The sequence below is a fragment of the Patella vulgata genome, chromosome 6 (assembly GCF_932274485.2).
Source record: "Patella vulgata chromosome 6, xgPatVulg1.2, whole genome shotgun sequence".
NCBI lineage: Eukaryota > Metazoa > Mollusca > Gastropoda > Patellidae > Patella > Patella vulgata.
The window spans coordinates 11,841,643-11,854,744 of record NC_065884.2 but is presented as its reverse complement, the minus strand read 5'-3'; the positions used below and the strand labels follow the sequence as shown (position 1 = coordinate 11,854,744).

Here is a 13,102-nt window from a genome sequence, read left to right as displayed (position 1 = left end):
GGGACTTAATGGCACATGTTTTATTTCAATATTTTGGAGCCACGGTGGAACATTAAACACCATTTGATTTCATTTATTTCAGTATTTCACCTGTGTGTACAGTAGGACGTTAAACCCCATTTCATTTCACCTGTGTATAGGGGATCTTTAACAGTGGGAGGAATCTGGAGCACCACGAGAAAACCCATGAGATAGGGCAAGCAATCCCACTCCTTGCCACGTTCAAGTATGGAATCGAAAACAATCCACTAATAATTTTTTAAAAAAGCAGATCAGAATTATTTTTTCCAATAAATCAATCAACCTATCGATTGATCAGTTCATCTATTAATCAAATGTGCTCTTTAAATAAAAGTTTTGTAATGTAGAAAGTATGTCAATGACTCATATTAACATTAAAAGTAGAAAGAATATTACAGTAACGACCAGCGTGTATTTAATAACCTGTTACATACGTGTAATATTAAACTGTTATAAAGTCAACTAATACAATGTTTATAAAGCGCAAATATTAATGGGTAATATCATTTTGTGATTTAGATATACAAAAAAGGTTTTGGAAGAACTATTAATATATATTTTGATAATGGAATTTATATAAAACAAGATATTAATTCAAAAAATGCATGGAAATTGTAATTGTTGTAAATGCTGTAAATAGTACTGAATATTTAATAGAAATGAATTGTGAATAGGAATAATGAAAAGTGATACCAAAGGTTGAAGATGTGTTTGTAGCGTGTAAATTGACCATACATCCGTAAAAATTAGAATTATTTTATTTGTAGAAATATTGCCGTGACTACCGGCTATAATTCCCAGATGAAAAACAAGCAAGTACATTTCCTTGTGACGATATTGTCAAGTATTCTCACTCGAGTACCATCTTAGATATTTTACGCGTTTGCAATTGACAAGCAGTTTCTATTCTTGCACTCTTTTAACAATTGGAGTTGACGCAAAGCCCGTAGAAATTCGTCAGCTGTAGGATTCTCAGCCCTCTGTTAGCATTCACCAGAACACCACAGTTTATTTTCATTGCCTGCGAGGTCAGAACTTGTGAAAGTCTGTCCAAACAGAATTTGTAGAGTTTTGCCCCTTCTATGAATGAAATCACTTATTGATTGCAGTTCTCCGTAAGCATCCTTCCATCTTTTGGTATATTGGAAAAAAGAAATCCATAAATCTATGAGCACGAAGAAAGGGTGCAAATAGTGAAAGACGAGAAAGGTTGTTTGCTATTGTCTTAACCCTGGGAGTCTCGCCACGTGGCACCACCAAGGCCTGTAGGCTTCAGCGCTTAACGTAAAGCCAAAACTCTACCCGCAGTTTAAATGCCCACGGACCTTGTTCATGTCACGCAGCGGACTATCGGCAAATTATCTGACAGCCAATGAAGTTTGTTTAAAGACATCTGATTCCTACAAAGGATTTTCGTCTAATTGATTCTGTGTTTAATTATTGTCCAATTCCACGAGACAATCTGCTTTTAAAGTTCGGCTAATATTTAGAAACACTGCATTAATAGATTGCTTTTTAACATTTTTTTTTTTTTTTTTCGCTTCTCTGCCACCAAACTTGAATCAATAGATCAAACAAGAGAGAGGTTCATCCAGTGTTGACTCGTGAAAATAGACATCAACTTGGGGTTTTATTTCTTTTATTTCATTATTAACTCTTTATCTTCAAATTAAAATAAAATAAAATGTATTGTTATCCATTTATTTGAATTGTTGACTAAACAGTTGTTACATGGTTTATAATCACAGAATTTCGTGGTTTGAACAAAAACTATATTTTCTGATCTTTTTCCAATATATAGAAAATTGTTAATTTTCAAATTTTTATTTTTATCTCAATATATAAGTTTACCATTTGTGCATCAAAAATTAACCTTCATAATTTGTTAATTTTAGTTGGGGAGGAGGGTGGGGGGGCAACAAGCTGGCACAACACTGATTCCCCTTTAAATATCTCATATAGAAACTTACTGTTCATACATTAACTTCCATATTTGATATTAGAGGGGAGAGGAGGCTGGAGGAGCACACCAGCACATAACTCCTCCCCCTTTTAAATTAAATTTAAAATGTCCTTGATAACTTCTATTTGAATAGAACTCTGTGTTTTGTTATTAATGGTTTTATTTATCCTCAAGCGTCTATAAACAGATAGACATTATAACCTGTATACACCTCATTAAATAATTTCTATTTACATTTATTACTCGTGATTAAATTATATGGTAATTGTAGAAAAACGGAAGACATTTTATTCCATTTGTCAATTCCAATATTCTCTCCATTTCCATAACACTGCCTAATTAGGAGAAACTCTACTAGCTCTTTTGTTGTTTTTCTATGGTGGTGGCCATCTTGCTTTATTTGAGCTGTATTCAAAAATTGGTTGCCTGGGAAACGGTTGAGACCAAGTTGACAGCTGTGTATCCAGAGCCAGTAGAAGGGGTTCATTAAATGAACCAAAGCAGCAAAACTGGTATTCATCCCTCTTTGTTTTCAATCCAAAACGGAAAAAAAGCAACCTAGAGTTAATGTAGGGACACCATACCATTTCTCCCATCTAAATGGTTTTAGCTGAAGGCCCAATGCTATAACTAATTTATACTTGTCAAATAGAAGCTATTCATAAGAATGCAATTAATCTCCAGAGAAAAATTCTTGCACCGTTTTTTTTTTTCCTTCTCGGAGGATGATTTGATAGGCGATTTGATAACTGTGTTATTATTATACCACTGGTCGTTATTTATATAGCATATAAAAATAGATCAATTCATTTTACAGATTTTAGGAAAATATTTAGGGTTATATGAACATTGTGACCCTTAAAGAAATGTATTTGATAAAATGAATTTTTTTTCAAGTCTCATAGTTTTTTATAATATAGGGTCAGCTGAATAGTTGGGAGTGAACTAAAAGGTGTAACAATGATATATCAACATTCTAAATTTCTAAATGCTCCTTCCGCCATTCTGAGCAAGATCGGTCAATTATTTTGAGAATCTTAATTATATAAATCAACTGAATATGATGTTTAAAAAAGACAAAATTAACTCATTAACTCAAATAAGTTTTTGTAGATGTTTTAGACTAATTACCATTTTATCAAATTGAAATTAAAAAATAAATTGTATTTGTTCCGAATGACCCTAGTTAACATTTATCTGTTATTTTGACTATTTGCCGTTTTTTTTTTTATCGGCTGGGTTAGAATAATGTGTGGGGGTGTTTATAATCCCAAATGACAAATATGATCTATTGTGAAATTTATGTTGAGCTGTATTTAAATTGTGTGGGTTTTGCCGTAAAATTGCTTTATTTTAATGTTTATGTGTTATCTCTCCGCTTGGGTAAAATTGTAAGATAAAAAGAAATATTTTTGCTATTCATCATGTTACATTTGATTTTTTGTGTTGATAGTCGTATATATGACCATGTGTACAATCTGATATCAACATGTAACTGTAATTGGTTATACGATAGTCATACATGATAAATTACTTCAGAGACATTTGAAATTTGAACGAAATTTGAGTAGTGAATAAAAAAATACATACGTACATATAAATATATTGACCATTTGGAGTGAAATTCCGTCTTTTTCTCTCAAGCTCCACTGTTCTCCAGGTTAGTTAGAGACTGGTAGATCCAGTCCTAAACTGAGGAACATCATTGGTCTAGCTACCTTGATGCACGATTATGAGTAGCAGAGGGTGCTGGCAGGTATCCGACACCATGATATAAAGAAAAAAAAACGGTCTGATTTGTTTATTTCAATTTTAATCAGCCGTTTAAATTTCACCATTTTTTTTTATCATCCCTATATTAAAATTTTAAGTTGTCAGAAATAATCGTGAATGTTATGAAGTGAGTGGAAATAAATCGTCTATGCTTTCTATTTATAAACAATGGCATCGAATCATTGTACCATATACTTGTCTGGACTTGCTCAACATTTGTACAATGCATTTAGTTCCTTATGCCTATTTTCTCACCTTTAGATTTAGTGTAAAATCAGGATTAAAAGGGTGAGAATATTTCTGTATTAATGATTTCTAAGAGAACCAAATATAACAGTTCTATTAGAGGCCGCATCGACTCGTAGTACCATATACTTGTCTGGACTTGCTCATATCCAAACAATACATGTAGTTCCATATACCTATTTTCTTAGCTTCACTCTAAAATGAGAATTAAAAGAGTGAAAATATTTCTGTATTAATGATATTTTAAGAGAAAAATATAAAAACAGATCTGTTAGAGAGAGGACCTGTTGACGTTTGTGTTTTATCATATTGAGTCTTGTGTTTAGTCTGAATCAAAATCATGTTTATTTGAAGGGGAGGGAACTCTGTTATTTGTTGGCACTGATGTGAAGAAAGAATCAACTATTACTGTTGATCAAATTTATCATTTGGATCTGTTCAACTGATGTTATCATTTTAAAAGATATCTATGTCACGGATCATATGACATCATTGAATTATTCATAATAATTATAATACATGTATGTTGATATACATGTATATACATCAGCCATAGCTTATATATCACAGTAATTATTATATATTTACTCTTTGTTGCTATATTTTATGTAGATTTTTAACATTTTAAAAGCTTTTTATTATTATATACTATGTAAATCATTGTTAACATTTATGAGGCTTTTTTTTATCCTAATTTTTGCATGATCTTTCAATCCTCTCGCATGAAAAAAATCCTTTCTTGACAAATCATATAACATCTTCTGTAATATATCAAATGTGTTCTCTCTCTCTCTCTATCAAAATATATGTATCAATATATTATATTCTTATGATCTGTTCTAAATATTTAAAAATATTATTTTTATATTGTAGACATTCATTGAAATGAATTTAATGATATTTATTAAGTAATACTAAAATATTTAAAAGGCTCGCCAAGTTTTTGGACATGCAGAGGACTGTTAGTCATTTCTATTTCATTTTGCACAGGATTTTGATTTTAATTTTCTTATATTTTTTATTAAACATTGCTGCAGTTTTCACATACAAAGTGTTTATGATTTAATTTAAATCCAAAATATTGCCCAGAATTTACTGTACAGCATTTTTAAATTTCATTTTATTTGCTTTTATAATTTTTGACATTTAAAAAGGGGTATGGACAAAACCAGACCACAATTCCATTAGTTATTAACAATGGAAATGTTAAGCTCTAAATTCCAACGAATCTCTGACATCAACCAAAAATTTGGCAAACAAGAAGCCTAAGAATTAAGTAAAAAAATATTGCCGATGTACTAAAAGACTCGATTTGTCCAACTTCAGGTACAGCTTTTCAACCTTTCCACATGTCACCACCCAATGGCAACCAGTCCAGCCCACAAGGTGAGTTAGGAGTAAATGGAACAGCTGCTATTCCATTATGCAGCACTACCCCTCAGATTGTAGAGCATTTTGAGTTAAGTGAATGATATCAAAATAAACTAGAATTTGATATAAATATTGAATATATATTTAGATTTGTTATTATGTGTTCGACAAAATCCGCAACCATACGCACAAAATTATCGCAGTTGTCATTATTTGATCCCATTATCATCTTGATAGTGAAGTGAAGACCCTCGTTTACTGATAAAAATAAGGATGAAGCATACCCTTTTTTATTCTTTATATCAGCAATCAGGTTTTTGGCTTATTGGGTGCACTTTATTGTTTTATTTTGTGGTTTTTTGTTTGACTTTATATTTTATTATATAGAGTAGTACAATGTAGAGATTACATGCTACTAGCTTCTCACTTTCATTAATATCATCGCTGTTAGTCTAGTTCAGTTTTGCAACAAGGAATCCTTCTTCATCCCCACCCTGCAGCAATATGAGCTGCATCACTTGGGGAAACACGCTGCCCCATTACAGGAACCTGTTTCCAAAGTATCTAGCATCCTCCATATCGATTGAAATGCCACTTTTTTCTCATTTAATTTCTCCATAGATACCGCCACAAGACTGACAAGAACAGCTGTCTAGTCGTTCGGATGGGATAAAAAAAACTGAGGTCCTGTGTACACATTTGCGTGTACGTTAAAGATCCTTTGGCAGTTTGAATTCTATATAAGAGTAGGCCGTACCGCAGCTGTTCTGTCAAAACTTCCCTCACAGCACACTGTAGGGCATATGCCTGTCTTCATTAGCCCAGCTGTCCAACCTCGTGGGTTTTCTCCGGGTCCTCCGGTTTCCTCCCACTGCTAAAGACCCCTACGCGCAAGCGAATTATTGAAATAAAATTAAAAACCATATGTTAGTCCCGAAATGACCTAGTTTGTGTCGAGTGGACGTTAAACCCCATTTCTCTCTCTCTCTCTCTCTCTCATTTACAAATTAAAGACCGGTTCGGTATGACCATTTAAATGATCCTTTCGCCATCAACATGGACGATAAATAATTCGCAAATTCTCCTCAGTTTACTCCGCTTTACCCACTTCGCAAAATCCATGATCTAAATTGAAAGATTGAACTAAAAAATATTCCATGTCAGTCCCAAATTGACCTGGTTAGTGTTAGGTGAACATAAAACCCCATCTCTCTCTGCTTTCATATTGCAGATTTTCCCATGTGTTAGTCTCAAAATAACTAAATCATTGCGTTAGCCGAGACATTCGATACACTCAATTCAATTCCAGAAATAAAATGTATTCTTTTGCCTTTTTTCCAGCCTGCAAACGAAAAGAACAAGAACCCGACAAATCGTCGGAGGATCAAAGATCACCCAAAAAACCTCGTCTGGTTTTCACAGATATCCAGCGAAGAACACTACATGCAATATTTAAGGAAACAAAACGTCCTTCAAAAGAAATGCAGACGACCATAGCACAACAACTTGGACTAGAAGTGACGACAGTCGCGAACTTCTTTATGAACGCACGAAGGCGATCGCTGGATAAGTGGCAGGACGACAACGGAAACAATAATCGTGAAAGTGCATCTTCGTGTACGAAGAGTTAACGTGAGTGTGTTTCTCAGCGTGTTTCTTACGTTAACCATATTCCGTGTTGGATATGATCGCGCGTACCAACAGACCTCATATATATACTGTTTTACATTCATTGTGGATCATAAAACTGTCAATCCTTCATCGCGTATGATGCAAACCGAAACAAAAAAGACTAAAAGGGTTTTATTTATACATGTATCTGGTTTACAGTGTAAACCTCGCCCCGCTCCCCATCATTTTGTATATTCTAATTGTTACAGTGTGTGTTAATTCATGTATTTACCATGATTTTTTAATTTATTTTATAAAAAAATTCACGTCGTGAAAACTTAATTTATTCAGGTTTTTGATAATTATCAAGGACTGTTTTGAAAAATGAAGTTTGAAATTTGTTACATTGACAGAATATGTTTTCTGACAATGTTTTTCTTTTGTGTTTGAAGGTATTATTTATTATTCCGAGAAGTATGTATTTAAATTATACTGGTCAAAGACCATGAATTATTGTTATTTTCTATTTATTTGGAGATGTTACTTGTGGAATATTTAAACACAATTTATTACAAAAAATGAATATTTTAAGACTTGATAATTTTGTCAAGATAACTACAGTGATGTGGTAGATAGTGTTTAACTTATTCTGTTTTAGAAATATTCATCATTTTGTGTTCATTATTGTAAAATCCATCCGAAATACTTGTTATTATTTATGAATTTTTTGCCCGACATATCAAGACGATTTTTTTTCCCTTTTTGTAGTGAATCGTTAAAATCTTAATGAATCTTTTAAACCCTTGAAGAAAGCAGCTAGTCAGATTTTAGTATGTTATTTATCGTATACCACTGTGTATATATATATATATATATATATATATATAGAGATCATAGATGTTTGTATATATACATATAGAGATCTTTGACCTGAATTATCGCGATCTGATGTCCATTTAAGGCTTTTCTAGTGAGCAACATGCAGAAGTTAAATTTCGGCCATTTTGAAATTAGTTGTTTTGAAAATTTCAATATCAAAGATTCATTGAACTTGAAATATTATTTGTTGTAATTTTTTTTTTTTTTTTTGAAAGTCACTTGTCCTAGATGCCTTATCTAACCAATTGTCAAAATCGAAATGAAAGTTTTAAAAATCACTGCTAAATTGCTCACTAGAAAAGATTTGAAACATTTAGAACAATGGCTCGACATAACCTCGATCGCGTCATCATGTCATGTACAAATATTTCGTGCAATATTTTTCACATTTATAGAAAGGAATGACTGTCCTTTTATGGTCGTGTGTGAGTTTGTTAATGTTGTGATTATTTTTTTGTTTTTTGCGCCTTTTGTCTCTTATTTTATTCAGTATTTTACTTTTATTTTCTGTGTAATTGTTAAGTGCTATTTTACTCTTTTTATCCATTCCAAAGTATTCGATGATATTTTAATTTAAGGATCTGATTTTTGATGAATTACTTCGTATTTATTCCAATTGACTCAATTTATTTATTTACGTATTTATTTGACATTCCTTTTTTGGAAATAATTTTTTGTGAAATTGTTAATGGAGGATCTCAATACATCCAGAACATTCCAAAAGGTCGGAAAATTTTATTCACTCCAGTCCTTTTAAGATGTTGATTAAATGTTTATTTATACAATTTCTAAAACGTTTTAATTTTTATTATTTTCATTTCATTTATTCACCCAAGATCTGAGAGTCATGTGTCCTGTCATGTGACCTGTATGCCTGTAACACGTATCCAACCAGCTCTTGATATTTTATTATTGCCATAGTTTCACCACAGGACTTGTAACATCTTAGTCTTGTTTTACCAGACTCTTGATAAGTGGATAATAATATGGTGAAATATATTCCTGTGATCTTACTGAAATCTCGGTTATACATGACGCTCGTTATCGCTATGAGCTGTATCTAGTCTCAATCGTCACGGAAATGCTTTTGCATGTTTTTCATTTCACCGAAACTATTTATTTCAAAATTTGTCCAACACTTTCAGATCTCGACCCGCTTGCTGTATCAAGTGTCTGGTAGATCAAGACTGGTACATGTATAACCATATTAGGGTATAAGATCTTTGTATTATTTATTGTTGTTTGTTAAGTTATTTATTAATTTATTGGATGTCGCGTCATGTCTCGTCACACCTTATATGGGTGTTCCTGTCACATGGGACCTGTATTCAGTTTAACCATTCACAATCTGCAGATTGAAATGGTGTTTAAGGTCCTACATTTCGGCTCCATCTAGGCTACTGAAGACAGGCATACGTTAACTTGACTGGAATGGAAACATACAAATTGTACTAGATGATTTTAAGTTTTGATTTACTTGAAACAAAAATATTATTGTGAGCAATCTTTTAAAAAAAGTTGCCGAAAATACCTTTTACTGGGAAGGTCCCATTATTATTTGATTTTGTCCACCATCTTTAATACATCCAATGATTGTCGATTGTTATTAAATTTCAACTAAAATAGATTTGACGTGAAAGTCTATGATTGGTTCATAAATTTGATAAAACAAAAAAAGATGGAAGTCTTTTATGATTGGTTAAATTGAATACAAGGTAGATGTGACAAGTAAATTAATATATATATATATAATTCTAGTGGTGTTTTAAGGGCATCGTTAGCGACGACCCTTGTCCATGCAATAATCTAAACTATTCATCGATATTACGACACTGGTGTGGCCAGACTTTTATATATCTTGTATATAGTCTAATTTATGTATCGTACGTTGTTCGTGGTCTTCTCGGGACTAATAGACATGTAGCTAGCAAACAACATATTATTAACTAACGCAGACTCACGGCATTCGTTCGTCAAGATTCCTTCTTTATTTCACCAACCAATCAACAGTGCTGTTATATATTTACATATATATATATATATATCATTGAGGAATTTGTAATTACGATGATGACTTGTGTCTGTTTAATCCTGTTTTCTCGCGCATTGAAAAATATCCAGTTGCAGAAAGAGTCTCATTTGTGTTGTTTTTTTAACCCGAGTCATTATGTAAACTATCGCTAAAAACCAACAATATATTATGTTATGTGTTTATAGTGTTGTCATGACAACTACACGGACAATGTATAGAGAGTTTTGTCACTATTGCGAACGAAGTTGTGTGTCACAACAGGATCTGTATCAAGAACTGTTTGGATAGAAAGAGAAAGTGGAAATTGTTCGGAAAGCGGAGAAGGATTCAGCTTGTGAAACAATAGCTAATAACGTTAGATTGTGGATTTCTACTCGAGCCCGTGAGAATTTATCAGCTGTTGTTGTCAACATGGCCCTATGGTTGTTAGGGGTTGCTATGATTAGCCACACATCTTCATTCATTTTATGTTTTTCTTTATTTAACAAAAAATTGTCAGATACAGTTTCAGGCCATATTTTTTTTATTTTATTTAAGAAAAAAAATTTATTGATAGAATAGTATTATGTAAAATTTGATATCAATCATCTTGCTTTGTACACTATGAATAGTTTTGAAATTTTTTAGGATAAATAATTCTTGATGCTAGTCAAAAAAAACAAAACATGTCTTCATTCCAGAAATATAGAAAACTTGTTTCAGAAATTCTGTATTTCTTAATCAGACTGAAATTCTTATATTGTTAATGATTTTCATGCAAATCCTGAATAGGAATATGGGGTGTGGTGGGGTGAGTAGAGTAGGCTAGTCCTGCGTTCTCCCCTCTCCCCTTCGAAAAAATTATTTGAAACATTGGGTCGAAAAATGAAGCATGGTTTATCACTTGCCAAATATACTCATTATTATTATTGTAATACTTGATATTATTCTCAATTTTTTTCTCTCCCCGCCATTATACGAGATTTCATTTATTTTTTGAATCCAAGGACTAAGTGCAATATTTCTCCTCCTCCGTGTTTTAAGTATTGCGACGCTATTTAAATGAATGCTGTTAGGTTAAGATGTGAATTGACACTTTATATGTTATTAATGTATGTGGAAAAAAAAGTCCATTTATATATGAAACGTGTAAATTTTATGTGGAATTTTTATTTTGTGGTGCAATTTTTATTAATCCAAAGTACGATGGAGTCATGCCCTAGACAACTTTATTGTAGTTAGTTTTGCCATATATCTATTTTTAGGTAAATTTTGAGCTTTTTTGCTTATTTAGGTCCTGATGTAAACGTTAGTTCGATCTTATTCAGATATCCTAAAGTATAAAAACCTTTTCTTCAGGTACCTTCAGATATGGATAATTCTTCGATAAGAAATTATATATCCTTTATACTTATGTTATTGAATCCATAGAAGAAAGTTTAATAATTGAATGAGACATATTAAATCCAAATTGTAAAAACAAATCTTGAATTTATGGACGAAAGTTCAAAATTTTTAGAAGAAAAACTAAGTTTTGAAAATATTTTAAGGTATCTTAAGTTGAGAACTGAGTTTTAAACTCACACTTTTAGTAACATTTACCCTAAAAAAAGATAGTAAAGAATAGGGGGAATTTGTTTATAAATGTCTGAACTAGCTCGACTTTGTATCTGATTAAGATTGAAACTATTGTTTTATATAATTCAGTTTCATATTCACACAGTGGCTACCATCTTTTGTTCTTAGAAAAACAGGAAAAAAATATTGTTTACTTTTAAAAAAAACAATATACTGGTAATATACTGTATAAAATTTGACTACCCCTGTCCCCCCATAAAAAAACACCAATAACGAAGAACTGTTTAATTGGTGGGAAATTCCTATTAGATTTTTGTTGGAGCAAAAAATGAAAAAAAAAAATGATTCACATGTCAAAGAGTTTAAAATACATTTAAAAATGTGCTGTAAAATGAAAAAATGGCAGCGGACAATCATATTAAAAATTTTGGAATCCTCCAGTTTCATATTATTTCCCAAGAAACACAATCGTTTGGGTTGTGTTAAATGTCAAGCATATTCAGAATTTAAGCCTGTACATTATGATGTTAAAATTCTGATTGAGATATTCTCACAGAGATTTAAGATTTTGTTAAAAAATTCCAGTTGAGATATTCACCCCCGCCCCCACAACTACCACCCACCCTCCACCCCACTCCAAAATTTAAGAATTTAAAGTACTCTTGTAGGCCTATATTATGATGTTAAAATTCAAATTGATATATCCCTGTGCTCTCTCATCATTTCCTGGGTTTTAAGAATTTGATAATTATAATAAGAAGATTTAGAAGATGTTAAATTTCTAACTGATATATTATTTCCACGCTAGCGCCGCCAGCTCATGAGTTTTAATTTTAAGAATTTAAAGAATTATAAGACGTAGCCAAGGTGTGTATTATGTATGTAGAGTATATTGTTGTTTTGTGTTGATGTGAAGCCTCTCGTCACAGTTAACATGATCTTATCACTCATATGCAAACAATAGGTTCAGTATGTATAAAATAAATAAATAATAAAACAAGGCACTATAATACAGTGTCTGTAATACAAAAAAAACCTGTATAGTTATTGACTTGTTTGTGTTTCTTTTGTCAAGATGGAAGGTCCCTTGGTGCGCATGTAAAATAACCTTTGAAATGAAATGGGATTAGCGTCCTACTGTTCTGCTCTGACTGGGCTAATGAAGATGGGTATATGCCATACAGTGTGCTGTGAGGGAAATTTTGTCCAGACCGCGGCACTACAGTCTACTCTTATATCGAATTCCAGTTTTCACAGGACCATAGTTTCTCGTCCCATCTGAACGACTAAAGGAACCTTTGAGAGATAGAATTCAATTGCTGTCCAGGCAAAATTTTCCTCGTACCATTTTGCATGGAGCAGAACAGTAGGATGTTGAGCCCTGTGTCATTCATTCATTCATTCTAATGACAGATCAACTTAGAAAATCCCAGAAGACCTGGCAAGGAACAATGTCTAGTCATTTGGATGGGACAAAAAACAATGGTCCTGTGTACACCTTGGCTTGCATGTAAAAGAACCCATGACAGATGGAATTAAATTACTGTCTAGGCAAAATTTCCCTCAGCACACTACATTGCATATATCCGTTATTAGTCAAGTGGCATGGTTTCGATTCCCCACTTGAACGTGACAAGGAGTAGAGTCAC

At 32.3% G+C, this 13,102-nt stretch overlaps 1 protein-coding gene across 3 annotated transcripts in view; it reads left to right on the top strand.

Annotated features, from left to right (window-relative positions):
- LOC126825270 (one cut domain family member 2) overlaps positions 1-12,500 on the top strand; it is a 42,992-nt gene extending 30,492 nt beyond the window's left edge. The window contains exons 2-3 of one of the 3 annotated variants that reach the window (XM_050554857.1): positions 5,330-5,389; positions 6,716-12,500. In XM_050554857.1, the coding sequence (XP_050410814.1) occupies positions 5,330-5,389; positions 6,716-7,005 (350 nt within the window). In that variant the 3' untranslated portion in view covers positions 7,006-12,500. The remainder of the gene's footprint in view (positions 1-5,329; positions 5,390-6,715) is intronic. The other 2 variants (XM_050554859.2, XM_050554858.1) reach the window with 2 other exon arrangements.
- Positions 12,501-13,102: the final 602 nt, after the last annotated feature.